The following is a 23,306-nucleotide window of genomic DNA, read 5'->3' on the forward strand; positions in this document are numbered from 1 at the left end:
AGACACCATCTCTCCAACTATACCTGCTATCCCACAGTCATGGTCCCTTCCCAGAGATTATTATCCCACTGCTACTATAGACACCATCTCTCCCTACTATACCTGCTATGCTATCCCACACTCACAGCCAGGGCAGCCATTATAAATCACGGGGCCCCGTACAACAACATTTTTGGGGCCCCCTGGGCCGGCCCACTCCAAGCCACATCCCAGATCCCGCCCACACCACCGTTAAAACACCACACAGACATCAGCGCTAAAAAAGGTAACACACACAAGTTATAAAAAGCTATTGATGGTCAGGGCCCCCATATAAGTTAAAAAAAACTGTGGCACTAGGGCCCCCATACAAGTTAAAGAAAATTGGGGTCCCCAGAGAATATTTTTTTTAAAAAACATTGGTGGCAGGTGCCTATAGAGTATTAAGATAATACATTGGTGGCCAGGGGATTTAAAAAAAAAACTTCAACTACTCCTACTTTCGTGACTATGGGTCTTTTCGCTGCTTCAGGACTTCAATTTTGGCTGTTTTCGTGACTTCGTTTTTTTACCCCGCTTCAGGACTTCGGGTCTTTCAGCGGCTTTGAGGAGTTTGGGTCTTTTCGTCGCTTTCAGGCCTTTTTGCCACTTTCGGTACTTCAGGTTTTTTTGCCGCTTACGGGACTTCGGGTCTTTTCGCCACTTTCGGGACTTTGTTCGCTACCTCGGCTGTTCGGCTTTTCATAGTAACATAGTAAGTTAGGTTGAAAAAAGACACACGTCCATCAAGTTCAACCTATTAACTTTTTTAACCTGCCTAACTGCTAGTTGCTATAAGTCACTGTTTCAAATGCTGTACTCAATAGGTCTGCCCTAAATAAGCTTATTCCAGGGAGATAACATTGTATACCCATGCAAAGCAGGATTATCCCACCTGCAGCCCTCAGCTACATCAGTGAGATTCTGAAAGCCATTCAGTCATTGCGCAGTTTGGGAGAGAGAATTCAGCGCTGATTGGACAGAACTTACGTCAATCAGTAAGGGACAGAAGAGGCAGCGGCTTCAGGGCGGTCAAGGGGGGCCAGGCTATTTCAAAAAGTGCAGCACAGCCGGACCCCCCTACAGGCTCGGGCCCGGTACAGGAGTACCCCCTGTGCCCCCCTGATGGCGGCCCTGCTCTCAGCCCCTTCCCAGAGACTATTATCCCACTATAGGCCCCATCAATCCCTGCTATCCCACAGCCATAGTCCCTTCCCAGAGTCTATTATCCCCACTGCTACTATAGACACCATCTCTCCCTACTATTCCTGCTATCTCCCTGTGACAGTCCCTTCCCATATACTATTATCCCACTGCTACTATAGACACCGTCTCTCCCTACTATACCTGCTATCCCACAGCCCCTTCCCAGAGACTATTATCCCCACTGCTACTATAGACACCATCTCTCCCAACTATTCCTGCTATCCCACTGTGACAGTCCCTTCCCCATTGCTACTATAGGTACCATCCCTCCCTACTATACCTGTTATCCCACAGCCACAGTCCCTTCCCATAGACTATTATCCCACTGCTACTATAGGCACCATCTCTCTCTACTATACCTGCTATCCCACAGCCCCTTCCAATAGACTATTATCCCCACTGCTACTATAGACACCATCTCTCCCTACTATTCCTGCTATCCCACTGTGACAGTCCCTTCCCCATTGCTACTATAGGTACCATTTCTCCCTACTATACCTGCTATCCCACAACCACAGTCCCTTCCCATTGTTACTATAGGCACCATCTCTCCCTACTATACCTGCTATCCCACACTCACAGCCCCTTCCCAGAGACTATTATCCCACTATAGGCCCCATCAATCCCTGCTATCCCACAGCCACAGTCCCTTCCCAGGGGCTATTATCCCACTGCTACTATAGACACCATCTCTCCCTACTATTCCTGCTATCTCATTGTGACAGTCCCTTCCCATAGACTATTATCCCCACTGCTACTATAGGCACCATCTCTCTCTACTATACCTGCTATCCCTCTGTGACAGTCCCTTCCCATAGACTATTATCCCCACTGCTACTATAGACACCATCACTCCCTACTATTCCTGCTATCCCACTGTGACAGTCCCTTCCCCATTGCTACTATAGGTACCATCTCTCCCTACTATACCTGCTATCCCACACTCACAGCCCCTTCCCAGAGACTATTATCCCCACTGCTACCATAGACACCATCTATCTCTACTATACCTGCTATCCCACAGCCACAGTCCCTTCCCATAGACTATTATCCCACTGCTACTATAGACACCATCTCTCCCTACTATTCCTGCTATCCCACTGTGACAGTCCCTTCCCCATTGCTACTATAGGTAGCATCTCTCCCTACTATATCTGTTATCCCACAGCCACTGTACCTTCCCAGAGACTATTATACCACTGCTACTATAAGCACCATCTCTCCCTACTATACCTGCTATCCTACAGTCACAGTCACTTCCCAGAGACTATTATCCCACTGTGACAGTCCCTTCCCATATACTATTATCCCACTGTTACTATAGGCACCACCTCTCCCTACTATACCTGCTATGTGCTATCCCATAGCCATGGTCCTTTCCCAGGGGCTGTGAGGATTTCATTTGGGGAGACACATGTTGCAGTCGAGTTAGGCCCCTGTATTTATACCATATAACATTAACAAGATTACCCCTGAACTGGCCTCCTATTGTATGGCAAAGAGTGGAGAGAGGGGGCAATGAGTCACAAATTACAGTTTTATCTGCCATCACCTCTATGTTCTTCTGTCATAACTAAATGAAAGTCCTACTATTAGCCAAAATGCTCTTTTAAATTGATAGATGCAAATTTGCTTAAATCTGCTGAAGTTTCTGATTTGTCCCCCACAAGTGAAGGAAATGCAGAATGTATGCAAAAAGAATACATATGCGTGTATATAGAATATAATTTAAAGAGCTATTTTGGAGAAAATAGGATATATACATGTAATTGCAGATTGTTTTTCTCTCTTTAATCGGGACTTACCTGTAGAATCATGTAAATAAATCAGAATAAAGTGATTTTATGGCTAATGAGGAGCAACAAGGAGGCTGTGTGTTACACAGTGGGAGATTACATAAAGTTTCGCTCCCCCACCCCTGGTCCTGCCCCCATGGAAGGCGGATAAATGATGGAGCAGGGAAGGTATTGCACACACTGCTCTCAGGACAGACTTGGGTATCCTACAGAGGCATCAGATGGCAGTACTGGGGCACTTGCTGAAGGGCTCTGCCCGGCTGGAAGGCTTAGCCAGGGGTTTCCACCAGTTCCCCAAGATTCAGGCAGCTGGACAGGCATTGGAGCAGGAACAAGCGGAGGGAGAGTTGGGGGCCAGAGCCAAGGAAGCCCCAATGATGAAGAGCCTTAAGGACATGCCCGGACCCAGCACCCTGGCCAACCTGGTGGAGTTCTTCTGGCGTGATGGGTTTGGCCGCATCCATGAGATTCAGGTACTGAGTGGAACATGGGCATTGGGGGTGCTCTAGGTACTGATTTTGGGTGTCCAGTTGTTGACCGTGTGCAGAAGACTTGAGGACGGGGGGTTAGTTCTGCAGATTTGAGGGGAAATCCAGCTGCTGACTCAAGGTTCCTGCTGATGTTGCTGATATTGATGCAGAGGGTTATTATATAGTGAGAGGAGTTGCTGGGGTGCCAGTTGTGTCCAGGGTTATGTTTTTTCATATTCTGAGGTCCTGTCCCTGGAATATGGCGGTCTCTTTCTTGCACAACAAGGGTTAATATTTCAGTAAATCCAACAGCAGGGGGGGTGGATCCAACAGTGCAAGCGTTAAAGTGATCCTTGGTGTGTCCCACACTCCAGGATCTCTCCCCAGTGCAAACAACCAGAGCACAGCGTGAGTCTCCACAATAGCAGGAAGGAGGGTAGTACAAGTAATTAGCAGCCAATTACCTGCCCCTCCCCCCAACATGTGCTCCAGCAGTTACACAACTGAGACCGCACCCGCTACTGCTTCTCTCCGCCCTGTCTGGGGGTGTAATGGATCCTACTCTCTGGTACTCATTCTGGATCTGCCCCCTGGGGGTGTGTAATGGGCCCGGAGAAGGTTAATATTACTCCCTGTGCGTCATCCAGCTTAGTTCTGCCCAATGGGACGGGGAATTCATATGCTGCTCATTCTTTATCCTTTGCTGGGGGTTAATATTTCTTATTGTATGTATAACTTTATTTGTAAGTGCTGTTAAGTACAGTTACTGTATGAACAAAGTCTGGGTCTAGCCCCATGGGGATTGCAATGGGGGGGGAGGGGGGTGTTAATAGCTATTATTGTCAAATCCCTGCTTGAGTTTGCATGCTGAGTTAATAGTTCTTATTGTATGTCACTGAATCTGAGTCTGCATTCTTGGGGCATGTAATGGGTTGGAGTGAGTTAATTACTGATGTCACCCAGCCTAAATCTCCCAGCTGGGTGTGTGTAATGTAAGGAAGAGAGCATTAGGCTTGGAAGGAGTCTAAAGCTGGCCATAGACGAAAAGATCGGATCGTACCAATCCTCGATTCGTATGATTTAGGACCGTGTGAGGAGAGTCTCTACATTTTTATCCCACGGAGATCAGTCGTTTGGTCAATCGGACAGGTTAAAAGATTTCTGTCGGCTGCATGTAATATCTCTGCATGTATTGCTGATCGTACGATTTTCAGTGGGAGACTGTCACTAGCTTTTGTCAGACATAACTTTTGTACGATTGCTGTCAGGGGCAGAACATTGTCTGATCTGTTCTTTTACTACTTTATTTGATCGGAATGGTTAGTGGCAGGTTGGGAGATCCTCAAACGATCGGATCTTTGCATCTATGGCCAGCTCAGTGTCGGGCCAGTCCCCCTCTCCCAAACTGTTTTTTAAAAATAATAAAAAAAAATTAGGCGCATAGTAGCGCCGTTTGCGCATGCGCGCCGAGCGCCGTTTCCGTTTGCGCATGCGCGCCGTTTGCGCATGCGCGCCGTTTGCGCATGCGCGATGCGCCGAGCAGGGATTCGCCGAACAAGTAGGTAGCGGGGCCAGAGGGGGGCCCTGGACACCAGTCCCGGTGGGCCCCGGACCCCCCAGTCCGACCCTGGGCCAGCTTAAGGGCAGATCTCCACGATCTGATTCACTGGATCGCGTTGCGAGGAAATGCAACTAAATACTCAAATACTCAAAGTGCAGTGAGGAAGAGAAAGGTGGCAAGGGATGAGGCAGAGGTGGGAGAGGGGCCAGTGTGGGGTTGCTGGGAATGACAATGGAGTTGCTCAGTATTCTGGAGAGCAAACCAAAAAGAAAGGTGTAGCTTCAGTCTCTGCCTTCCAGTAAGGGGGGAGGGGGCAGGGCCAGACTGGGGGTAAAAAGCAGCCCGGGCAAAAAAAAAAAAGCAGCCCACATGTAATGGTTTTTGTACACATACACTCATATATTGGGGTAAAACTGCAAAAAAATGTGCGTAAAGAGCTGCCTTGTAAAATATGTTTAAGATTCTGCAGCATTGTGCCTTTATATACCTGGATAAATATAGTGGGCAGTCTACTGTACGGCACAAGAACCATGACTGGGCCAAGCAGCGTTGGACTGAGGGGCCCCACAGCCGCAAAGTCCAATCTGCCGGGAAACCACCTCTGTGCGTGTGCACACCTTTTTCCTGCGCGACTGGGGTCCGGTAGGTTAGGAGTAAGTACAGGGAGTGGGTCTGGGCTGGCAGGGGCCCCACCGGGTGTACATAGCTTTTGCCGGTGCGACCAGGGTCCGGGAGGTAAGGGGGAAGTGCAAGGACTGGGTCTGGGCCAGCAGGGCCCACCCTAGTAACAAGGATACATTGGACAACAAAACATTTTTTTTACTATTTTATTCATTCTTATAAAAAAAAATTAAGTGAAAAAGTGTTGAAAACAAACAGACAGTCCAGGTTAAATTTCTAAAAAAGACAGATTTAGTCAGTACCTGATACTTTCAGCACAGTTGACTCTTCCTACCTCATAGTGATTTTGCCTGCAGCCTGCTCTACAGAAATCCACACCAACCTGATGTTACTGATGTGGTGTGTTCACAGGCAGGGAGCATTATGTGCAGGCTCAGCACAGGCAGGCAGGCCAGCAGCTGCAGTATCTTCTATTCATCCGGCTTCCATGCTCATGCTGAGAGTGCTGGGACATACAAACAGCCGGCAGAGGCAGCAGTGTGAAAAAGGATGGAGGAGCGGTCCTAGAGCCCGCTGGATAAATCAGTAGCAGCCCACTTACACTAAATAAAGAGAGGCCCGTCGGGAAAATGCCCGAACAGGCCAATTGCCAGTCCAGGCCTGGGGGGGGACATGTCTGGGAATAAAGCCAAGGAGTGTATTAGTGGGGCAAATTGATTGGACAAAGAACAGAGCGTGGAATTCTCTCCTCTGCTACAAGTGTCAGAACCAGAAAAGCTGAGGAGGAGATGGCAGATCAAAGGGAAACTGTTGGCACTGAGCTGTTTAGATTTGGAGCACCCCCAGCAAGGGGCAGGGAAGAGATGGGGATATTGGGTGGTTAACTGTGAAAAGTCTTTCACTGGAGGGTGCAAAAAAATTGTATTGGTTGCTTCAGATACACATGGCACAGGAGTATTGGGAAAAGGACATTAAGTGACTATGCTACTTTACTTTCTATTAGCAGGTAGATCAGGCAGGCAGTATTGGGGGTGGGGCTACTGTGGTGTATTGCAGGAGGAAGGCCTTTGGAGGTACGCCTAGGGTATTTAAAAGGACAGTACAGATGCTGGAATAGACAACACCGGATTTGCAATCTATGTATCAACCATGTTCCCATTTGCCCTCACTGCAGAGTCTATAAAATACTAGCCCAGTTATTCCAGAATAGTTCCCTTCTATACATTTCTTTTTAAAGCAGAACAGACCTTGTGGTACCCCCTCTGCCTTTATGTTACAGCTGCCTCTATGCGCAGGAGGGAGAGAGAATTGAGTTTTACATCTATGACCTTCTCCCTATACCCCCAGCTCTGCTTTCTACAGGGCTCGGATTGAGTTCCGTCCCTTCATGGGCAAGCTGCCAAGCGTCTGGGATGAGTGAGAACACCATTCACACAAAGCAAAAACGTGACCGGAAAGGGGGGGGTGTAAGGTTTGTTAGAAAACAGCCAATGAGCACGAATCAAACTGAATTTTAAGGGACATGTAATATCATGCACATGTCTCCTTTGCTGCCCCCCCCCCCCAGGGAATTGGTTTTCCAACAAGCTCTTATATCCCAGCAAGATGCAGTCATCTGTAGCCATACACAGCAGGAAATGAAAGTGCAGGTGGTTAAGTCCCTTACTTCATCCTAATAAAGGGGAACTATCCCAAAATTTCCCCTAGGATCTGTGCCACTGTGACAGAATATTCTGTTATACAGATATGCTTTATCTCAACCATAAAGCAGAGCAGGACTGTTGCTTACAATGGGTATAAGATAGGATTTTTTTTTTATTTAGTAAAACTTATCAATTTATAATAATCATCAGCTCAGCTAAATCAAACTGATTTTAGATTATTCACCACCAATAAGCAATAAGTCCATGAATCTTTGGCCTGGCTGAGCAGACCCTCTCAAGAGTCCTTCCTCTGTCCATAAAACCCATCCCTGGAAAAGTCTTTCCTTTATTCATGAAAAGGGGTTTCCTCCGGCTTTCTATTAGTTGGCCATCGCACCACCCTTTCCACATACACTCTCCCAACTCAAGACACATATATTGCTGATGCAAAGAGCTTGCAGAACTTGTCATCTGAAAAGCATGAGCTGGTGGTGTTAATGCGTCTATTGTTTTCCTTCCTCTTGTGTATTAAGGTTATAGGCTGCACCATCATGAATGCTTGCGAGGATGTGATTTACTCCCTCTCCGTCCTGATCACTGGATTGTTTTGCACCCACACCTTTCCTTACAGGCTGGTCACTCTCTTCCCTTCATCTTTTCTTTAAAGGGAGTTGGATTTCCATTTCCTCTGTATTCTCCTGCTCTAGTTCTTTGTCTTCTTCTCTCTCTATTCTCTCTAGTTCCTTCTGTTCCTCTCTTTCAGCTCTGTCTCCCCGGGTCTCAGACTCCTTCTCCAGATCCACACATTTATTTTTGGTAGTGATTAAAGGGATACTGTCATGGGAAAACATTTTTTTTCAAAATTAATCCGTTAATAGTGCTGCTCCAGCAGAATTCTGCACTGAAATCCATTTCTAAAAAGAGCAAACAGATTTTTTTATATTCAATTTTGAAATCTGACATGGGGCTAGACATATTGTCAATTTCCCAGCTGCCCCAAGTTATGTGACTTGTGCTCTGATAAACTTCAATCACTCTTTACTGCTGTACTGCAAATTGGAGTGATATCACCCCCCTCCCTTTCCCCCCCCCCCAGCAGCCAAACAAAAGAACAATGGGAAGGTAACCAGATAGCAGCTCCCTGACACAAGATAACAGCTGCCTGGTAGATCTAAGAACAACACTCAATAGTAAAAACCCATGTCCCACTGAGACTCCTTCAGTTACATTGAGAAGGAAACGCAGCAGCCTGCTAGAAAGCATTTCTCTCCTAAAGTGCAGGCACAAGTCACATGACCAGGGGCAACTGGGAAATTGACAATGTCTAGCCCCATGTCAGATTTCAAAACTGAATTTAAAAAAATCAGTTTGTTCTTTTGAGAAATGGATTTCAGTGCAGAATTCTGCTGGAGTAGCACTATTGTCACGATCGCCGCCCGGAGCAGTTCCAGGAGCTCCGGGCGACGTGTCCTCCCCTGCCGGCGTCGCTCCCAAAATGGCGGTGCCCATGGCCGCCACGTGGGTAGCGGCGCTGGCGTGATTACGTCAGTGCGTCGACGTCGGCGCAAGGACGGCGATGACGTCACTTTGGCACCAAATTCAAATATAAAAACGCTGCCAAGACGCCAGAATGGCGCCCAAGTATAGGAAACATATACTGAGTGTATCCTGGGTTTCCTGTGAGCTGCTATTGTTGAAATCTTGTTCCTGATTGTTATCTTGACCCTCTGCCTGGACTTTGGTCTTTGCTGTTATCTGCCTGCCCGTGAACTCTTGCCTGGATTCTGACTACTCCTTTGATTAACCCTTTGGACTCTGCAACCTTGCTCCCTCAAGAGGGCTTCCTCCTCGATCCTGACTACCTCCCTGGAGGGAGCTCCAGGCTCCCTGACAACTATTAACTGATGCGTTTTGAAAAAAACATGTTTTCTGATGACAGGATCCCTTTAAGAAAGAAGTAGTAGAATCTTCCCCTGGGTCTAACAAGTCAGCCTTCATTTTGTTTAAATTATTCCGGTTAACTGTCTGCCAGCCATTCTCATCCTTCTTACCTTTATTGTTCCTCACTGCTTTCCCACTTATCTCTCTGCCTGGTTTTGTGTTCTCTTTTCTGTTTGTTCTCACTGTTTTCACCACAGGTTTCTATGGAACAATACTATTCTGTGAGTCCCTCACTTCTTTCCTCACTGGTCTCTCTTTCTTTCTAGTGTTACAAAATCCTTCCTCTTCTCTTTGTCAATCTCTGGGAAAAGGGTGACTATATTATGGTAGGCCTCAGGGCAACTCTTATGCCATGTCCCAATTGATTACATAGATTGCACCTGATATTTACACATGCTTCTGCAACATGACCAATTGCATTACATAGGGCGCACCTCAGGACTGCACATGACTTGGCCAAATGGTTACTTGCTCCACATTTAAAGCACCTACGTGGCTGCCCAACATAAAAACAGGTACCTCGTTCTTTCCCAATGAAACAGGAATTGGTGCTGTGGGACATTACCTGAGATGTTTAACTTAACCTGTGTTTTCCAAACTCCTGCCCAAACCCCATCAGTGTCGGACTGGCCCACCGGGATACCGGGAGAAATCCCGGTGGGCCCCAGTCCTTGTGGGCCCCTGTGACTACTAGACCACTTGCTATGCTACTTTTTTTTAATTTATTTTTTGGGCTCCGATTGTGCGCTCCGGGTTTGAGAACTGTCACAGATTTATGGGCCCCCGCTAGACCAAGTGGGCATGCTTCCAGTTTAGCCTGATGATGTCACTACCAGCCAGGCATCCTTCACGTGAGAGGAATCAGAGAGCTGCGTGTCAGGGAGGGAGCAGATGTGTACAGCAGTACTAGTGTGTGTGGTGGTTCCTTGCTGTGCTGAATCGATCTGCTGGGAAAGTTGGGCTCCTGGATATGCTGCTACCTTCTTGACTTCTCCACTGCCAGTTGGATCCGGATGAATTTGATCTGCCTCACTGCCTGGTTCCTATTGTGGTGAGCAAACGATCTGGGGAGTGGATTACATGGAATATGTGGCCCTTAATTACCCCCATCACCCACATGAACTGTATAACTCTTAGTGCCACCACCAACTACTTTAATATAATTTAATTTAACTTTACATTTAACCCCTGAGGTCTCTTAATTTCTATGTGCTCCATTAAGTCTGCTGCCCCACTTTTTTTATTTTAAGTTGCTTCATCTCTCTACCCCTATGACTTATTTTTTTACTGGGACTGGGGTGGCAGTGGTTAAAATTAATGAATGAAAATTTGATTAAATAAATGAAATGCTTAATGTTTTTATTTGATTAATGAAGTGTAGCATGAATTTTTAGTCAGTTAATTAATTACAATTAATGAAATGGTATGCAGTTCATAAAGCTGATGTGGTATTGGTGTGTATACAATGTGTGTGTGTGTATATATATATATATATATATATATATATATATATATATATATATATATATATATATATATATATAATCACCATACCACGTCAAGGTAAACCCCGAATGGCGGTCCCTAACTTGTTTTATTTTTTATGTGCATTCTAGCATTACCTGTAATCAATGTCCATTGAACGCTGTTTTTTCACTGAGGGCTAAATCCTCCCCAGCCAGCAATCAGGCTTTTAAAAGAGAGATATTCCCAAAACAAACGCTCAAATTTTAAAAGCATAGGATCACCAATAGTTTAAAGGGAGGGTATGGGGTGCTACAACCACTGAAGCTATGCCACAGCTTCCAGCTAAATATATATATCAATGCAAGTTTGGTGCACAAAAAACCTCAAAGTCAAATGCCTGGTAAAAAGCATGTTTCACACATATGTGTGTGTGTGTATTATAACTATATATAGAGTCTGACTGACTCTCTATATAACCACCTTGCTCCACCTCTAACCCTGCCTCCTTACTCACAGGCTCTTCAGCTGCATTCTCTTGTCCAGGCTGTACAACCGCACTCTCACTTCTGCCTCTTCAGCTTGACTCTCTCTCACTTCCATCTGCTCACATTTATTCCTGTCTGTGACAGGTCCCACACTCTCAGCCACACTGTCAGCCACTTCATTTCACAGACACAAAGTATATTCTTGAGCCGCCACTTCTTGCCCTCTGTTTGGTTCTGGCTCCGGACACTTGAATCTTCTGATGGTCTCACTGCTGCTTTAGGCAACTCTGGGCGAATCCTCATAACGTAGCTTAGGTGCTTGAGCTGTAACATTGGCTACACCTGCACAGGCGAGAGGCTCAGTCTGACTGACAGAAGCCATTGTGATGTCATTGCTGACACACCCAACTCCTTGTGCAGTGTTTGCCGGCGCCATCTTGGATTCCCCATGCTGAGACTGCAGGTCTGCTGCAACTGTCAGTACACTTGGCTTCCCAGACTCTCCCAGCTCCAGAACACAGACACCTCCCTTCCCAGGGGCCACAGACTCCAATTCCATCTCCATGTGCATCACAGGGTCTGACGGGGGGGAGTCATTGTGTGTTTGGGGTGCAATAAACTTGTGCATTTTATCACCAGATTTGGCAGATGTCTTTCTTTTGACATTTGTCAATGAATTTACTTCCTTACTCACTGCTTTAACCTGCACCTGCTGCTGTTTATTCACATTATCTGGAACACAGGTTCACATTCAGGCTTTTGCTCTTTCTTCTTACCTTGTTTCACAGTGGGAGCCTACGCCAGCTTCCAACTTTCTGGGTCCGAGCCACTTGCACATTCTTTTGCTTTCTGATCTCAGCCAGACTTTTCTCCATCTCCTCATCACTCTCACTGCTGTTTCTCATCCTTGCGTAGCTTTGGCCTTGTATGTTCAGCCAGAAGACTAGGCCCCAAAGAATGGGCCTCGCCTTGTCTGGTAGCCCTAGCAGGGCCTGGGCTTGTTCCGGACATTGCATAGCTCACACACACAACTGCTTGCAATGTGGATAGGATCTGTGCCATTGTGACAGAATGCTCTGTTATACAGATAGCTAGAATCTCAGCCATAAAGGAGGGCAGGACTGCTGTTTTGTCAACTTAAATACTGATGTTACATTTTCAAAATTATAAGCAGTATATTGTACCTAAAACTGAGTAAAAGTAAATGTATGTTTTTGATAATGTCCCTTTAACCTTTTCTGCTTGTACTCACCTTTAAAATCTTCTACCTTCTCCCCATGGGCTGTTCTATACTGTGACAGCTGCACCAGGGGAAGGGGATACAGATGCCCATAGATGCAGCTGCTGTTGGTACTGAGACTCTATAGGCACCTGCTGGATATGTAATTAGCAGCTCCAAGTTAAGGAAGCAAGTTGGATGGGGGGGGGAGGAAAGAAGGAAACAATTCAAACATAATTCAGATATAGATTTAAAATAATTCTGCAATTGCAGTGTAATCACATGCTTGCTTTACAGCCTTCTGGAGGATCATGGGAAATTTGTGTTTAGCTTTGAATTTTTGGGGTTCTACATATTGCCTCTCTCCAAAAAAATGACCTTTCCCTTTCTAATTCTAGCAAAAGCACACGCGCCAGTATGGCCGGATATTCAAGTCACACTTTGGACCTCAGTTTGTGGTTTCCATCGCTGACAAAGACTTGGTCGCCCAGGTGATCAGAGCAGAGAGAGATGCCCCCCAGAGGGCCAACATGGAGTCCTGGCACGAGTATAGAGAATTAAGAGGCCGATCCACTGGACTAATTTCTGCGTGAGTTGCAAGGTTTCATTTACTAAGTACTAATGTTGCAAAACTGCACTACCTGTTGGCTTAATGGGGAACAAGGAATGTTCTGGGCACACAATAAACTACATTATTGTAAGGGAAGCAATATAGCACCTCCCTCCCATATGTATGTAAGGCTATAGTAAAGATGAGCAGCACTCTCACTCTCACTAGTAGCTTTACTCCAATTTGTGCTCTGAATGAGACTTATGATTCTCAGGGGGTGGAACTCCAATTCACTTTGATGTGTCTCAGGCCAAGACCTGGCAAAAAGCAGTAAAGAAGCGCATGGCTACTGCCATCTAGTGGTCAAAGTGGGAAAAGCTAGGGGGTCAGGCTAGTGGAGAAATACTCCCTTCATAAACTAAGGGTCCCCTTTAAGACCAAAACTTATTAAAATGCACTATAAATGTGGGAATACCCTTATACTCTGTACCGTCTGAGAGAAACAGTATGGCAGATCCAACAGATATGTCCTGTTTTGTTTTTCAGGGAAGGGGAGAAGTGGTTAAACATGCGAAGTGTCTTGCGGCAGAAGATTCTCCGGCCAAGGGATGTGGCCATGTATACTGGAGGGGTAAATGAGGTCATTGGTGACCTGGTAAAGAAGATCCACAAACTCCGAGCCCAGGAAAGTGATGGACTGACTGTGACCAATGTTAATGATCTGTACTTCAAGTACTCCATGGAAGGTTAGTAGCCTCCACAGTAGAGTTGGCACCTGTCTGGTTTTGACCTGGACAGCCCAGTTTTTTTAAGGGCTATCCAGGCCAAAACTGCCTGCCCAGTTCCAAATTAGGAAAACTGGGCAGGATTCCCTAAGATTGATGTGGCGATCGACCAAGCACCATGTCATAGCCCGCCACCAAAGTCAAGACTCAGAACGTCACAACACCGCCTCATCGCGTCATGACCCCGCCCCATTATGTCACAGCCATGCCCCTGAAGGGACAAAAGGTGGCAACCCGACTCCACAGTCTAATGGTCTTTTAAGTTGTTCTCTTTTGATCCCAGTGCCCACTGGAGAAGGCGACAGTTGTTGGCAGGATGTTTTCCTAAGCCCTTCTCCTTTCCCTCTTCAGCTATTGCCACAGTCCTGTATGAGTGCCGCCTTGGGTGCTTGGATGACATAATCCCTCAGCAGACCAAGGAATACATTGCAGCTCTGGAACTCATGTTCAGCATGTTCAAAACAACCATGTACGCCGGCGCCATCCCAAAGTGGTTACGCACCATAATTCCCAAACCGTGGAGAGAGTTTTGCAGGTCCTGGGATGGACTCTTTAAATTCAGTGAGTTCTTACTTCTTTATTTCACCCATCTCCCACTATTTTTCTAAATATTCTGTACAACATAACAATGATCCGCAGAGGCCACTTTTATCATGAAAATTATCAAATCTTTACTTGTATTCAGCTGTATTTTAATAGAATTCCTCCAACTGATTAGTGTCAGATAAATGCAGTTTTAAAAAGAAGGTTTTTGATTCAAGGGGTTGATCACTCTTAAATTAACTTTTAGTATGACCCAGAGAGTGCTATGCGGAGACAATTTGCAGCTGGTCTTCATTTTTTATTTGTGTTTTTTTTTTTTTTTTTTTAATTATTTAGCTTTTTGTTCATTGGCTATTTGGTTACTAGGGTCCAATTTAACCTAGCAATCAGGCAGTAATTTGAAAGTGAGATGGAAATATGAATAGCAGAGGGCCTAATAGAAAGATAAGTAAATATTACAATAAAACGATTGCTTCACAGAGCAATTGTTTTTTTAAAAGCTAGGGCCAGTGACCTCCATTTGAAAGTTTGGATAAGTGTGAAGAGGACAATAAGTCAAAAACTATAAAAAAAAAAAAAAAAAAAGACCAACTGAAAAGTTTATAAAAAGAAGAGGCCATTCTTTAACCTGCTAAAAGTTAACCTGAAGGTGAAGCACCCCGTTAAGAATAACCAAATAAATGTTTTCTGGAGCTAAAATATTTTTACTATAAATGATGCTACATCTGCCCCTCTACATGTTTATGAACATGGACAAAAGGTAAATAGTCTGCGTGATCTATTTGTCTCCGCACAGGTCAGCTCCACGTAGACCACAGATTGAGGCAGATTGAGTCCCAGCTGGATAAAGGGGAACAGGTACAAGGGGGAGTTCTCACACACCTTCTGCTATCCAAAGAGTTGGACTTGGAAGAGATTTATGCCAATATGACGGAAATGCTCCTGGCTGGTGTTGACACGGTAACATATTCATGTACTTTTTGTTCTCCTTGGGAAGTAGATGGGTGGAAATATGGGTGATTCCCTTAGACTTCCAGTGCAGCAATTATGGTAGGTAATTGTGTGGATACCAGGTATAGTAGGCAACAGTAGAGGTTGAGACAGTAGGACCAGATGGTAAACTTATAGCAAGATGGATATAATAGTTGGTGGGAACAGTAGGACAAGATTGGGACAGGAGGACATAAAGGAGGCAATAGGCAAAGTGGAGACCATAGATCAAGATGGAGACAGTAGGGCAAGGTGGAGACTGTAGGACAAAGTGAAGAACACAGTGAGATGGAGACAGTGGGGCAAAATGGAGAAGACTGATAATGAGAGTAGAATGAAGTGGAGGCAGTAAAATAAAAAGGAGGCAGCAGGACAATATATAAACGGTAGGGCAAGACCATAAGAATGATGTTTCCCTTTTGACCCCTATAGGAATTCAGAAAACATTTGTAACACAAAACATATTTCCTCCTAGACTTCCTTTACTCTTTCCTGGGCAACATATCTGCTGGCAAAGAACCCCAGTATCCAGGAGAGCGTGTATCAGCAGATCGTGCAGAACTTGGGAAAAGACCAGGTTCCTACCGCAGAAGATGTTACCAAAATCCCCATGGTCAGAGCTGTTGTCAAGGAAACCTTGAGGTGAGATTGGGTGTTGGCTGGGGGTTTACTACACCAGTGTTAAAGTGGAACTCATTCAAAAACTATTTTGTGTAATGGGGGGATATTATAAATAACACACTTCTCTGCTTCTGCCCAGACTCTTCCCTGTCTTGCCCGGGAACGGCAGAGTGACACAAGATGACTTGGTTTTGGATGGATATTTAATCCCTAAAGGGGTGAGTATAGAATGGACCTATTTGACAATTTAGCACTTTCTGCATCAAGGTCTGAGGCTGGGGAGGGGGGGTATAAAAACCTTTTGTAATCCAACATTCTCTGTATTAAAATAGTATAGGAGAGTTCTCAAATCCCTCATAATTAGGGTATTTTAAAGGCATAGGGGTATACTGTATTTATCAAAGAATGAAGTTAGAGATCACCACAGTCCTCTAGAGTGATATTCCGCCACTCTCCATTAATTTCTATGGAAATGTGAAAGGCGTATTTGTCCAAGGATAAACTTTCACCCATTGGTAAATACTCTTATAAAAAATCCCATAGAAAGGAATGGAGAGTGGCGGAATTTAACTCTAGAGGACCGTGGCGGTCTCTTTAACGCTTTGATAAATATACCCCTTAATCTTCACACAACGCAAACCTGGTGCCCTCTCTAAGGGAAGGAAAAACCTGCCTTAGGGGCAAAGTTCCTGATCAGAGGGCTGCTGCACATGCGGCAAATGCTGGGGTTCTACTTGATGTATAGGGAAGCCACACATGAGGAGGGTAGTCGGCTGTTGCCCAATTTGACAAAGAAAACTTTTGTTCTGGAGATGGGTCTGTCCCACTTCTGGGTCTGGCTGTGCTCCATTGGCAAAGAGCTTAACTATAAAGATGATCCTTATGCACAAGCCAAAAGGCTGCACACACAGGTAAATCAGGAGTCAGTGTGTGTCCTAATGCCTGGGCTCCTGTTATTCCTTGCTACTTTACTATAATTGCTACTTTTGTCTCCTTACAGACCCAGTTGGCACTCTGTCATTATTCCACATCCTATGATGACAAATGCTTCCCGGGAGCAGAAGAGTTCAAACCGGAGCGTTGGATACGCAGTGGGTACCTGGAACGGAAGGAGAACTTTGGTTCCATCCCATTTGGCAACGGAATCCGCAGCTGCATTGGCCGGAGAGTCGCAGAACTGGAGATCCATCTGTTGCTGATCCAGGTAGAACCTCTACCCGCTATTTGGAATCTTCCTAAGCAGGGTGGTTGGCAAGGGGTTAAATATTCTAAATATTGCAGAAGATTAATACTTTCCTTTTAATCTGTGTTGCAGCTTCTTCAAAATTTTGAGATTAAGTTGTCACCTGAAACAATGACTGTTCTCCCAAAAACCCATGGGCTTCTGTGTCCAGGGGAAAAGATCAACGTGCGTTTTTTGGACAGGCAGTGAAAATATCCAGAAAAGATCCCAAATACCTCCCTACATCCTTCCCAAAGGCTACGGCCATTGAGGGACGATTCCTGGGGAATAGATCTCTGTGGCTCCCAAGGACTGTGCACTTCCCCCACTGATTGCCAGATATTGACATAGGACGGACAGTGAAGCTTCTCTTTGTACATAGATGTGTATCTTTTAGCCAATGAAACTGCTAACATGCACTTTCACTGTACTGCCTCGGCCAGTCGCATGCAGCCCAGATTGAAAGGTCAGAATTTCAAGAATTGCCTTAATTTCGGTGTCCATGGCCATGATGGAATGGCTGGGTGCATAGAGTAACACTGGTGTCAGCACTATATCACTAGTATTTATATGGTAAGTCTCAGCAACTTACTCTGTGCCTCTTTAACTTTTTCTCCTTTTTTTCTGGAGAGGTTACCATTGATTTTTTTTTTGCTGGATTAATAATAAAATTGTATTAAATGCCCACTTACAGGTTTATCATCATTATTATAAGAATATGGTTGCTTTGGCTTTAAATGTTAATTTACTTCATTCTCACCATAAAGAGGTAGTTCAATTAGTAGTTTTAATTATGATCCAAACAGTGATACAGATAACCTGAGACGATTTGCAATTTGTAATTTTTCATTTTTTTTTTTCATGCGGATTTGAATTATTTTGATTTTTGTTCCAGAATTTAAGGAGGTATCTGATTACTAGGTTACAATTTACCTTGGCAACCAGACATTGGAGTGAACGAGAGGCTGAAAGATAAAGTCCAATGAAAGCTAAAATGAAAAAAAAAAAAAAAAAGATTTTATAAACAGTGCTGTGCAACTTCAATGGTACAGAGGGCCAGGTTTTGTCTGGCCTAAGTGGTGGAGGGCTGATAGTGAAGACCAGTGTTGACTCCCAGTTTTTAAATCAGACCTACTTTAAACCACACCCATTTTACCAAAAGAACTTTTAAGACCATATCCATATTTATGGTGGTAACACACAAAAAAAACAACTAATTGGTGCTCACTGCAGGGACATCACTCATCACTCATATGTGAAAAATGTAAGTCATATTAAAACATACCCTTAAATCCTTATGCCTCCTACTCCCCTGTGGATGACACAGAAACTCCCAAGCAGACAGAGGATAGCACACACAGGGAGCATAGGGCAGGCAGAGTATGGCACACAAAGGGAGCATTGGGCAGGCAGAGTATGGCACAGACAGGGAGCATATGGCAGGCAGAGTATGGCACACAAAGGGAGCATAAGGCAGGCAGAGTATGGCACACACAGGGAGCACTGGGCAGGCTGAGTATGACACAGGTAAGCAGAGTACAGCATGCACAGGTCGGCTGAGTATGGTACACACAAAGAAAGCATAGGGAAGCCAGTAGGCAGATAATGGAGCACACAGTGAGCATAGGGAAGGCAGAATATGGCTACAGATGGAAAGTAGGACTCTCAGGACTCTATGATCATATCATACTGTGCTACATACAGTTACACAATGCTGGTGCCCTTCCAGCAGTTTGTATGAGGTGTGAACAATGTGGTCCCTTACAGCCTGGGTCTGAGGTGTGAACAGTACAGGGCTTTACAGGTGTGAACAGTAAAGGGGGATTACAGGTGGGAACAATGCAGGAGTTTACATCTGGAATTTTAATTGTGAACAATACAGGGGCCATTTCATCTCAGTACTGATACCAAAGTTTACACAAGGTAAGGAATCACAAAAGGCAGACTTTCATGTGGGGGAGCACGGGCCATATGCACCCATGGGTCGCCAGTTGGACATCACTGTTCTATAACATACCAACAGATTCGTAAAGGTGACCCAGCAGCAAAGAAATCTGTGGAGTGCCACGTTGCCTTTAGCCATAAAGAATGGAGTAAGAGCATTTTAACTCTAATGTGCCAGTGAGTTCATTGCAGTAAGGACAATGCAGAAAATAAATAAAAAGCATAGCATTAACCCCAGACATGCAAGTAAGGTCACTGTAGATGATGGATCATTGCCTCATCGATATTTGCACTGCAAACTAGGAGTTGCATGACACATTGGATAATCCTATCAAAGTAACTACACAGAATCTACACCTCTGTGAATTTCTTCAGATGTCACCTCTTTGAAGAGTTACAATGTGCCATTGTGATTGGATTAGTGGAAGAGTTTATATGCCGAGAATTTCCCACACCAGTCAGTTGAACTGAAGAAGCTGCTCCGATGAGTAGAGAAACGTCTTCATTGATTACTCAGCAGGTCCAGTTGTTTTTAGATTTACCTATACTAGATATACCATGACCTGGATGAATGAAAATCTTCATAGTCATATTGCACTGCAAACATTTCTCCTCTGCCAAACTCTCCAAGCTGCATGTCTCTCACTTGCTCTTGCAAAACAGAGGAAAGATGGATGTGCACAGTGAAATGCTAGAAGTGCTGTATGCAGGGCCGCCATCAGGAGGGGACGGGGGAGAGTTGTACCGGGCCCGGGCCGGAGGGTAAGGGGGCCGCGCTTTTAAAAAATGGAAATTAAGCTCTTAAAATTCGTATTTTAAAATTACCAGAGGCGGCTTTGTCGCTTTCATCTTCAATTCCATTATCTTGTTCACATCCGACATGTCGCATGCGTATCATTGCATGGTGATGAATCGGACATTGACGTGCTGTGGAGTTCAGCCCTTAGCCTAACCAAACAAAAAAAATCACCCTCTGCCTATGGCTGAAACTCTTTCTTGTCAGTAACACATTTCTACCATGCGGCAGGGAAAGAGTCAATTAACCCCTGGTATCTTCACAAATTAAAAAAAATAAATAAATAAGAGTAAGTTGTCGTTTCATATTTATAGAAAGTGTCACCCCTTGACTGAATTTATTCCGTCAGCCAGTAGGGGGCGCTGTTTTACCTGGAATGCCTTTACAATAAGCGACAGCTAAAGGATAAAATAAAACACAATACAGGTTTTTAAAAATTGAAGCTGAGTGCCCTGTAGGAGCTCAGGCTCTGACCATGGCTGTTTCAATTTCTTGGCAAATTACTTAATTATATCAACTTCCATTGCCTTTGTGTATGAGGGGTGGAGGCAGTTAACAAGGAGTTCTACTGAATATTTAGGGCTCTTACACACTGGCGGTTTTTCCTGTGCTCCCCTGCGTTGCGCTTTCTTCCGTTCAGCAGGAGTAGACGCACTTAATTATTGTGAATTGGGCTCTACTCACATAGACGCATGTATGCACCAAAAGCAGGTGAAATGCAACATGCTGCGTCCTACCTGCATTGTGTCTGTGTGAGTACAGCCCCCTTCACAATAATTGGGTGCGTCTACTCCTGCACTCCCCTGCGGCTGAACAGAAGAAAGTGCAACGCAGGGGAGCGCAGGAAAAACCGCCTGTGTGTAAGAGCCCTTACTCAGTTTGCCATGTTTATTAGCCAATAGCCATAGATCTGTGTTGGCAAAGCTGCAAATACATTTTCTTACTTGTATAGAATTACAAACATAACTGCTGCTTAAAATGGGGTTACATGGAGTAGCTATGGATTTACACAATGCTAATGGAACATACTGACATTGCAAAGCTCTGTTGCATTCTAAACTTAATAGGCCAGTTAATAAGAGGTTTCCTAGGAGCTGCATACATCCACAGTATACTCCTTTGAGACTTGTAGCCAATCAGTGAATTAGAACATTCACACTGTCAAACCAGCCTTTGCACAATCACAGTACAAGCAGAGCCATCTCCAGCAGGAACAGCCCTAGAAATTCACCTGTGTATTAGTTTTATATAGCGATCCCACAGAATTAGGATGTGTCACACCACAATTTGTTAGTTCCATATGCACTTGGTTAAACACAAGACCTGCCCCAGGGCTCTATATCAACATGTTTACAAAAGGTGGATCAAGTGTTACCCTGGCATTGACTCTTAAGGCATACATGGCCCCGGCACAGGGCCAGGAACTGCAATCAGGATGTTACATTAACACTTTCAACTGAATATAAATGGAGGGAAAGCGACATAGACACACTCAATACGTAAAGAACTCAGATATGAATACGGCTGCCGCCTCACTCCTTTAATATCAAGCTGCATAAATAATACATAATTAATTTAGATGGTTGTGCATAAATCAGTTCAGTCTGCAGCATGCATCTAGATTAATTACTAATTAGCCATGCTGGATGTGGATTCGATATGTGGCCAGCATTAAAAAGCACTAGAATGGGCTAGTGCTAGTGGCTACAGGGCCCCACTTCTATTCCCAAATGTAATCTTCTGTAAACTCTGTGGGCAAGACATTCAGCCTGACAAGGTTTGTTCCACTTTGAACCCAACTTTATACAACAGCTGTATTCAGGAGGGAGCGCAATGAGTTATTGGGGAAAAAAAATTATATACATATATATAATAAAAGCAGCTCATTAGAAGATAGATGTCTATGGCAGCAATGCAATGGGGAAATCCTTTATCAGAAATTCTGTTCTTCCTTACTCCACAAACGCAGGTTTGTATTTATTACTTCAATTTTGCTGGGATTATTTCTACCAAGCGCAGCAGCGTTATTATCCCTTTCTTTATTATTAAATAGCATGGAGCCCTGTGTGCAAGAACACACAGGGCTCAGTAATATGACCCTACGCTGGAGCTCTGAGACACTTTTTGTAACTTGTGTCTGTGTCAAGCCTTGTTTTGATGAATTGCATGCAAGGTGCAAATTAAAGGTCAACTCATTTTCTGCCCTGAGTTAGAAAATGTAAATTGACTTATGTAAAGCCTTCAACAGATAGCTTACTAGTAAAGAAAATACAGCCTTAACATGAGGATTATTAACTTCTTGCAGAAGTGAAAGGGTACTCTGAAATCGGAATGCCTAATGATTCACACACCAAGGCCACTTCTGATGTCATACCATAACTGGATTCATTTGCACTTGCATATAGTTAGAGGCAGGGCCGCTATCAGGGGGGCATAGGGAGTACAAGCGTACTGGGCCCGGGCCTGAAGGGGGGCCTGGTAGTGCTGAACTTTACGAAAGAGCCGGGCTCCCTTTGACAGCACCAAAACCGCACCGCCCTTCCGAAGTCCTGAACAGCCGAAATGCGGAAGTACAGAAAAAACCGAAGTCCCGAAGCTGCGAAAAGACCCGAAGCCACGAAAATAGCTGAAGCCGCAGTCCCGAAGCCGCGAAAAGACCCGAAGTCACCAAAACAGCCAAAATTGAAGTCAAAATTGAGTGTTAATAAAGTTGCAACAGAACAAAAGGAAAAAAACACTGGAGAAAAAAACAACAAAAAATACAATGGAAAAAACAACAAAAAGCAATAAAAAATAATAATCAGAGAACCAAGAGATACATCTTAAATAGTGTAATCAAAAGTGACATAATCAATTATGTAAACCATATAAAATGGGAAAGAAATGAATCAATATAAACAACTAAATGCTCTGTACTGTCAGGAAACTCAACCTGTGTCATTAATACTGAGCAAAGCAAATAGTCAAGGAAGTATTCATTTAACTCGATAAATAACATTGTAGCAAATAGTGCTGATTTCCCTCTGCCACCGGGTGGATACAAATGTTTCAATATGATAAGTCCATAAGAGCCCAGCACATTTGTGTATTGCTGCAGATAGGCACCTTCAATCAAGATTCTATAAACATTATCTCGCTAGAACCTCCAATGAATATACTAAGTTCCCCCGACACAATCCTTTGCAGGTATATTCACTACGGGATGTTGCAGTCCACAAGCTTAGTAATGGAGACGCATTGCAATTGACTTTACTGTAACTAATCGATACACAGACTTACAGATATTACAAGCCCACGAACTCTACACTGATTAACTGTAAGTTAGAATCCTGCAGCGGGTCGGGTACTCGCGGTTACCCGCAAAAACCTGCAGTACCATGCGGGTTTTTCATTGAAGTTCAAGGTGCGGGTATACCCGCGGGTCGGCA

The 23,306-nt window shown here is 44.6% G+C and overlaps 1 protein-coding gene across 1 annotated transcript; it reads left to right on the plus strand.

Annotated features, from left to right (window-relative positions):
• The first annotated feature begins 3,164 nt into the window (after nt 1-3,164).
• On the plus strand, nt 3,165-17,825 carry cyp27c1.S (cytochrome P450 family 27 subfamily C member 1 S homeolog). Its single transcript, NM_001096598.1, is given in 9 exon segments — nt 3,165-3,493; nt 12,826-13,016; nt 13,524-13,723; nt 14,114-14,323; nt 15,102-15,265; nt 15,771-15,937; nt 16,056-16,134; nt 16,917-17,120; nt 17,232-17,825. Coding segments are annotated over 9 exon segments (1,410 nt in total). The 5' UTR covers nt 3,165-3,415; the 3' UTR covers nt 17,349-17,825.
• The last annotated feature ends 5,481 nt before the right edge of the window (nt 17,826-23,306 follow it).

This window comes from Xenopus laevis, chromosome 9_10S, assembly GCF_017654675.1.
Source record: "Xenopus laevis strain J_2021 chromosome 9_10S, Xenopus_laevis_v10.1, whole genome shotgun sequence".
Taxonomy (NCBI): Eukaryota; Metazoa; Chordata; class Amphibia; order Anura; family Pipidae; genus Xenopus; species Xenopus laevis.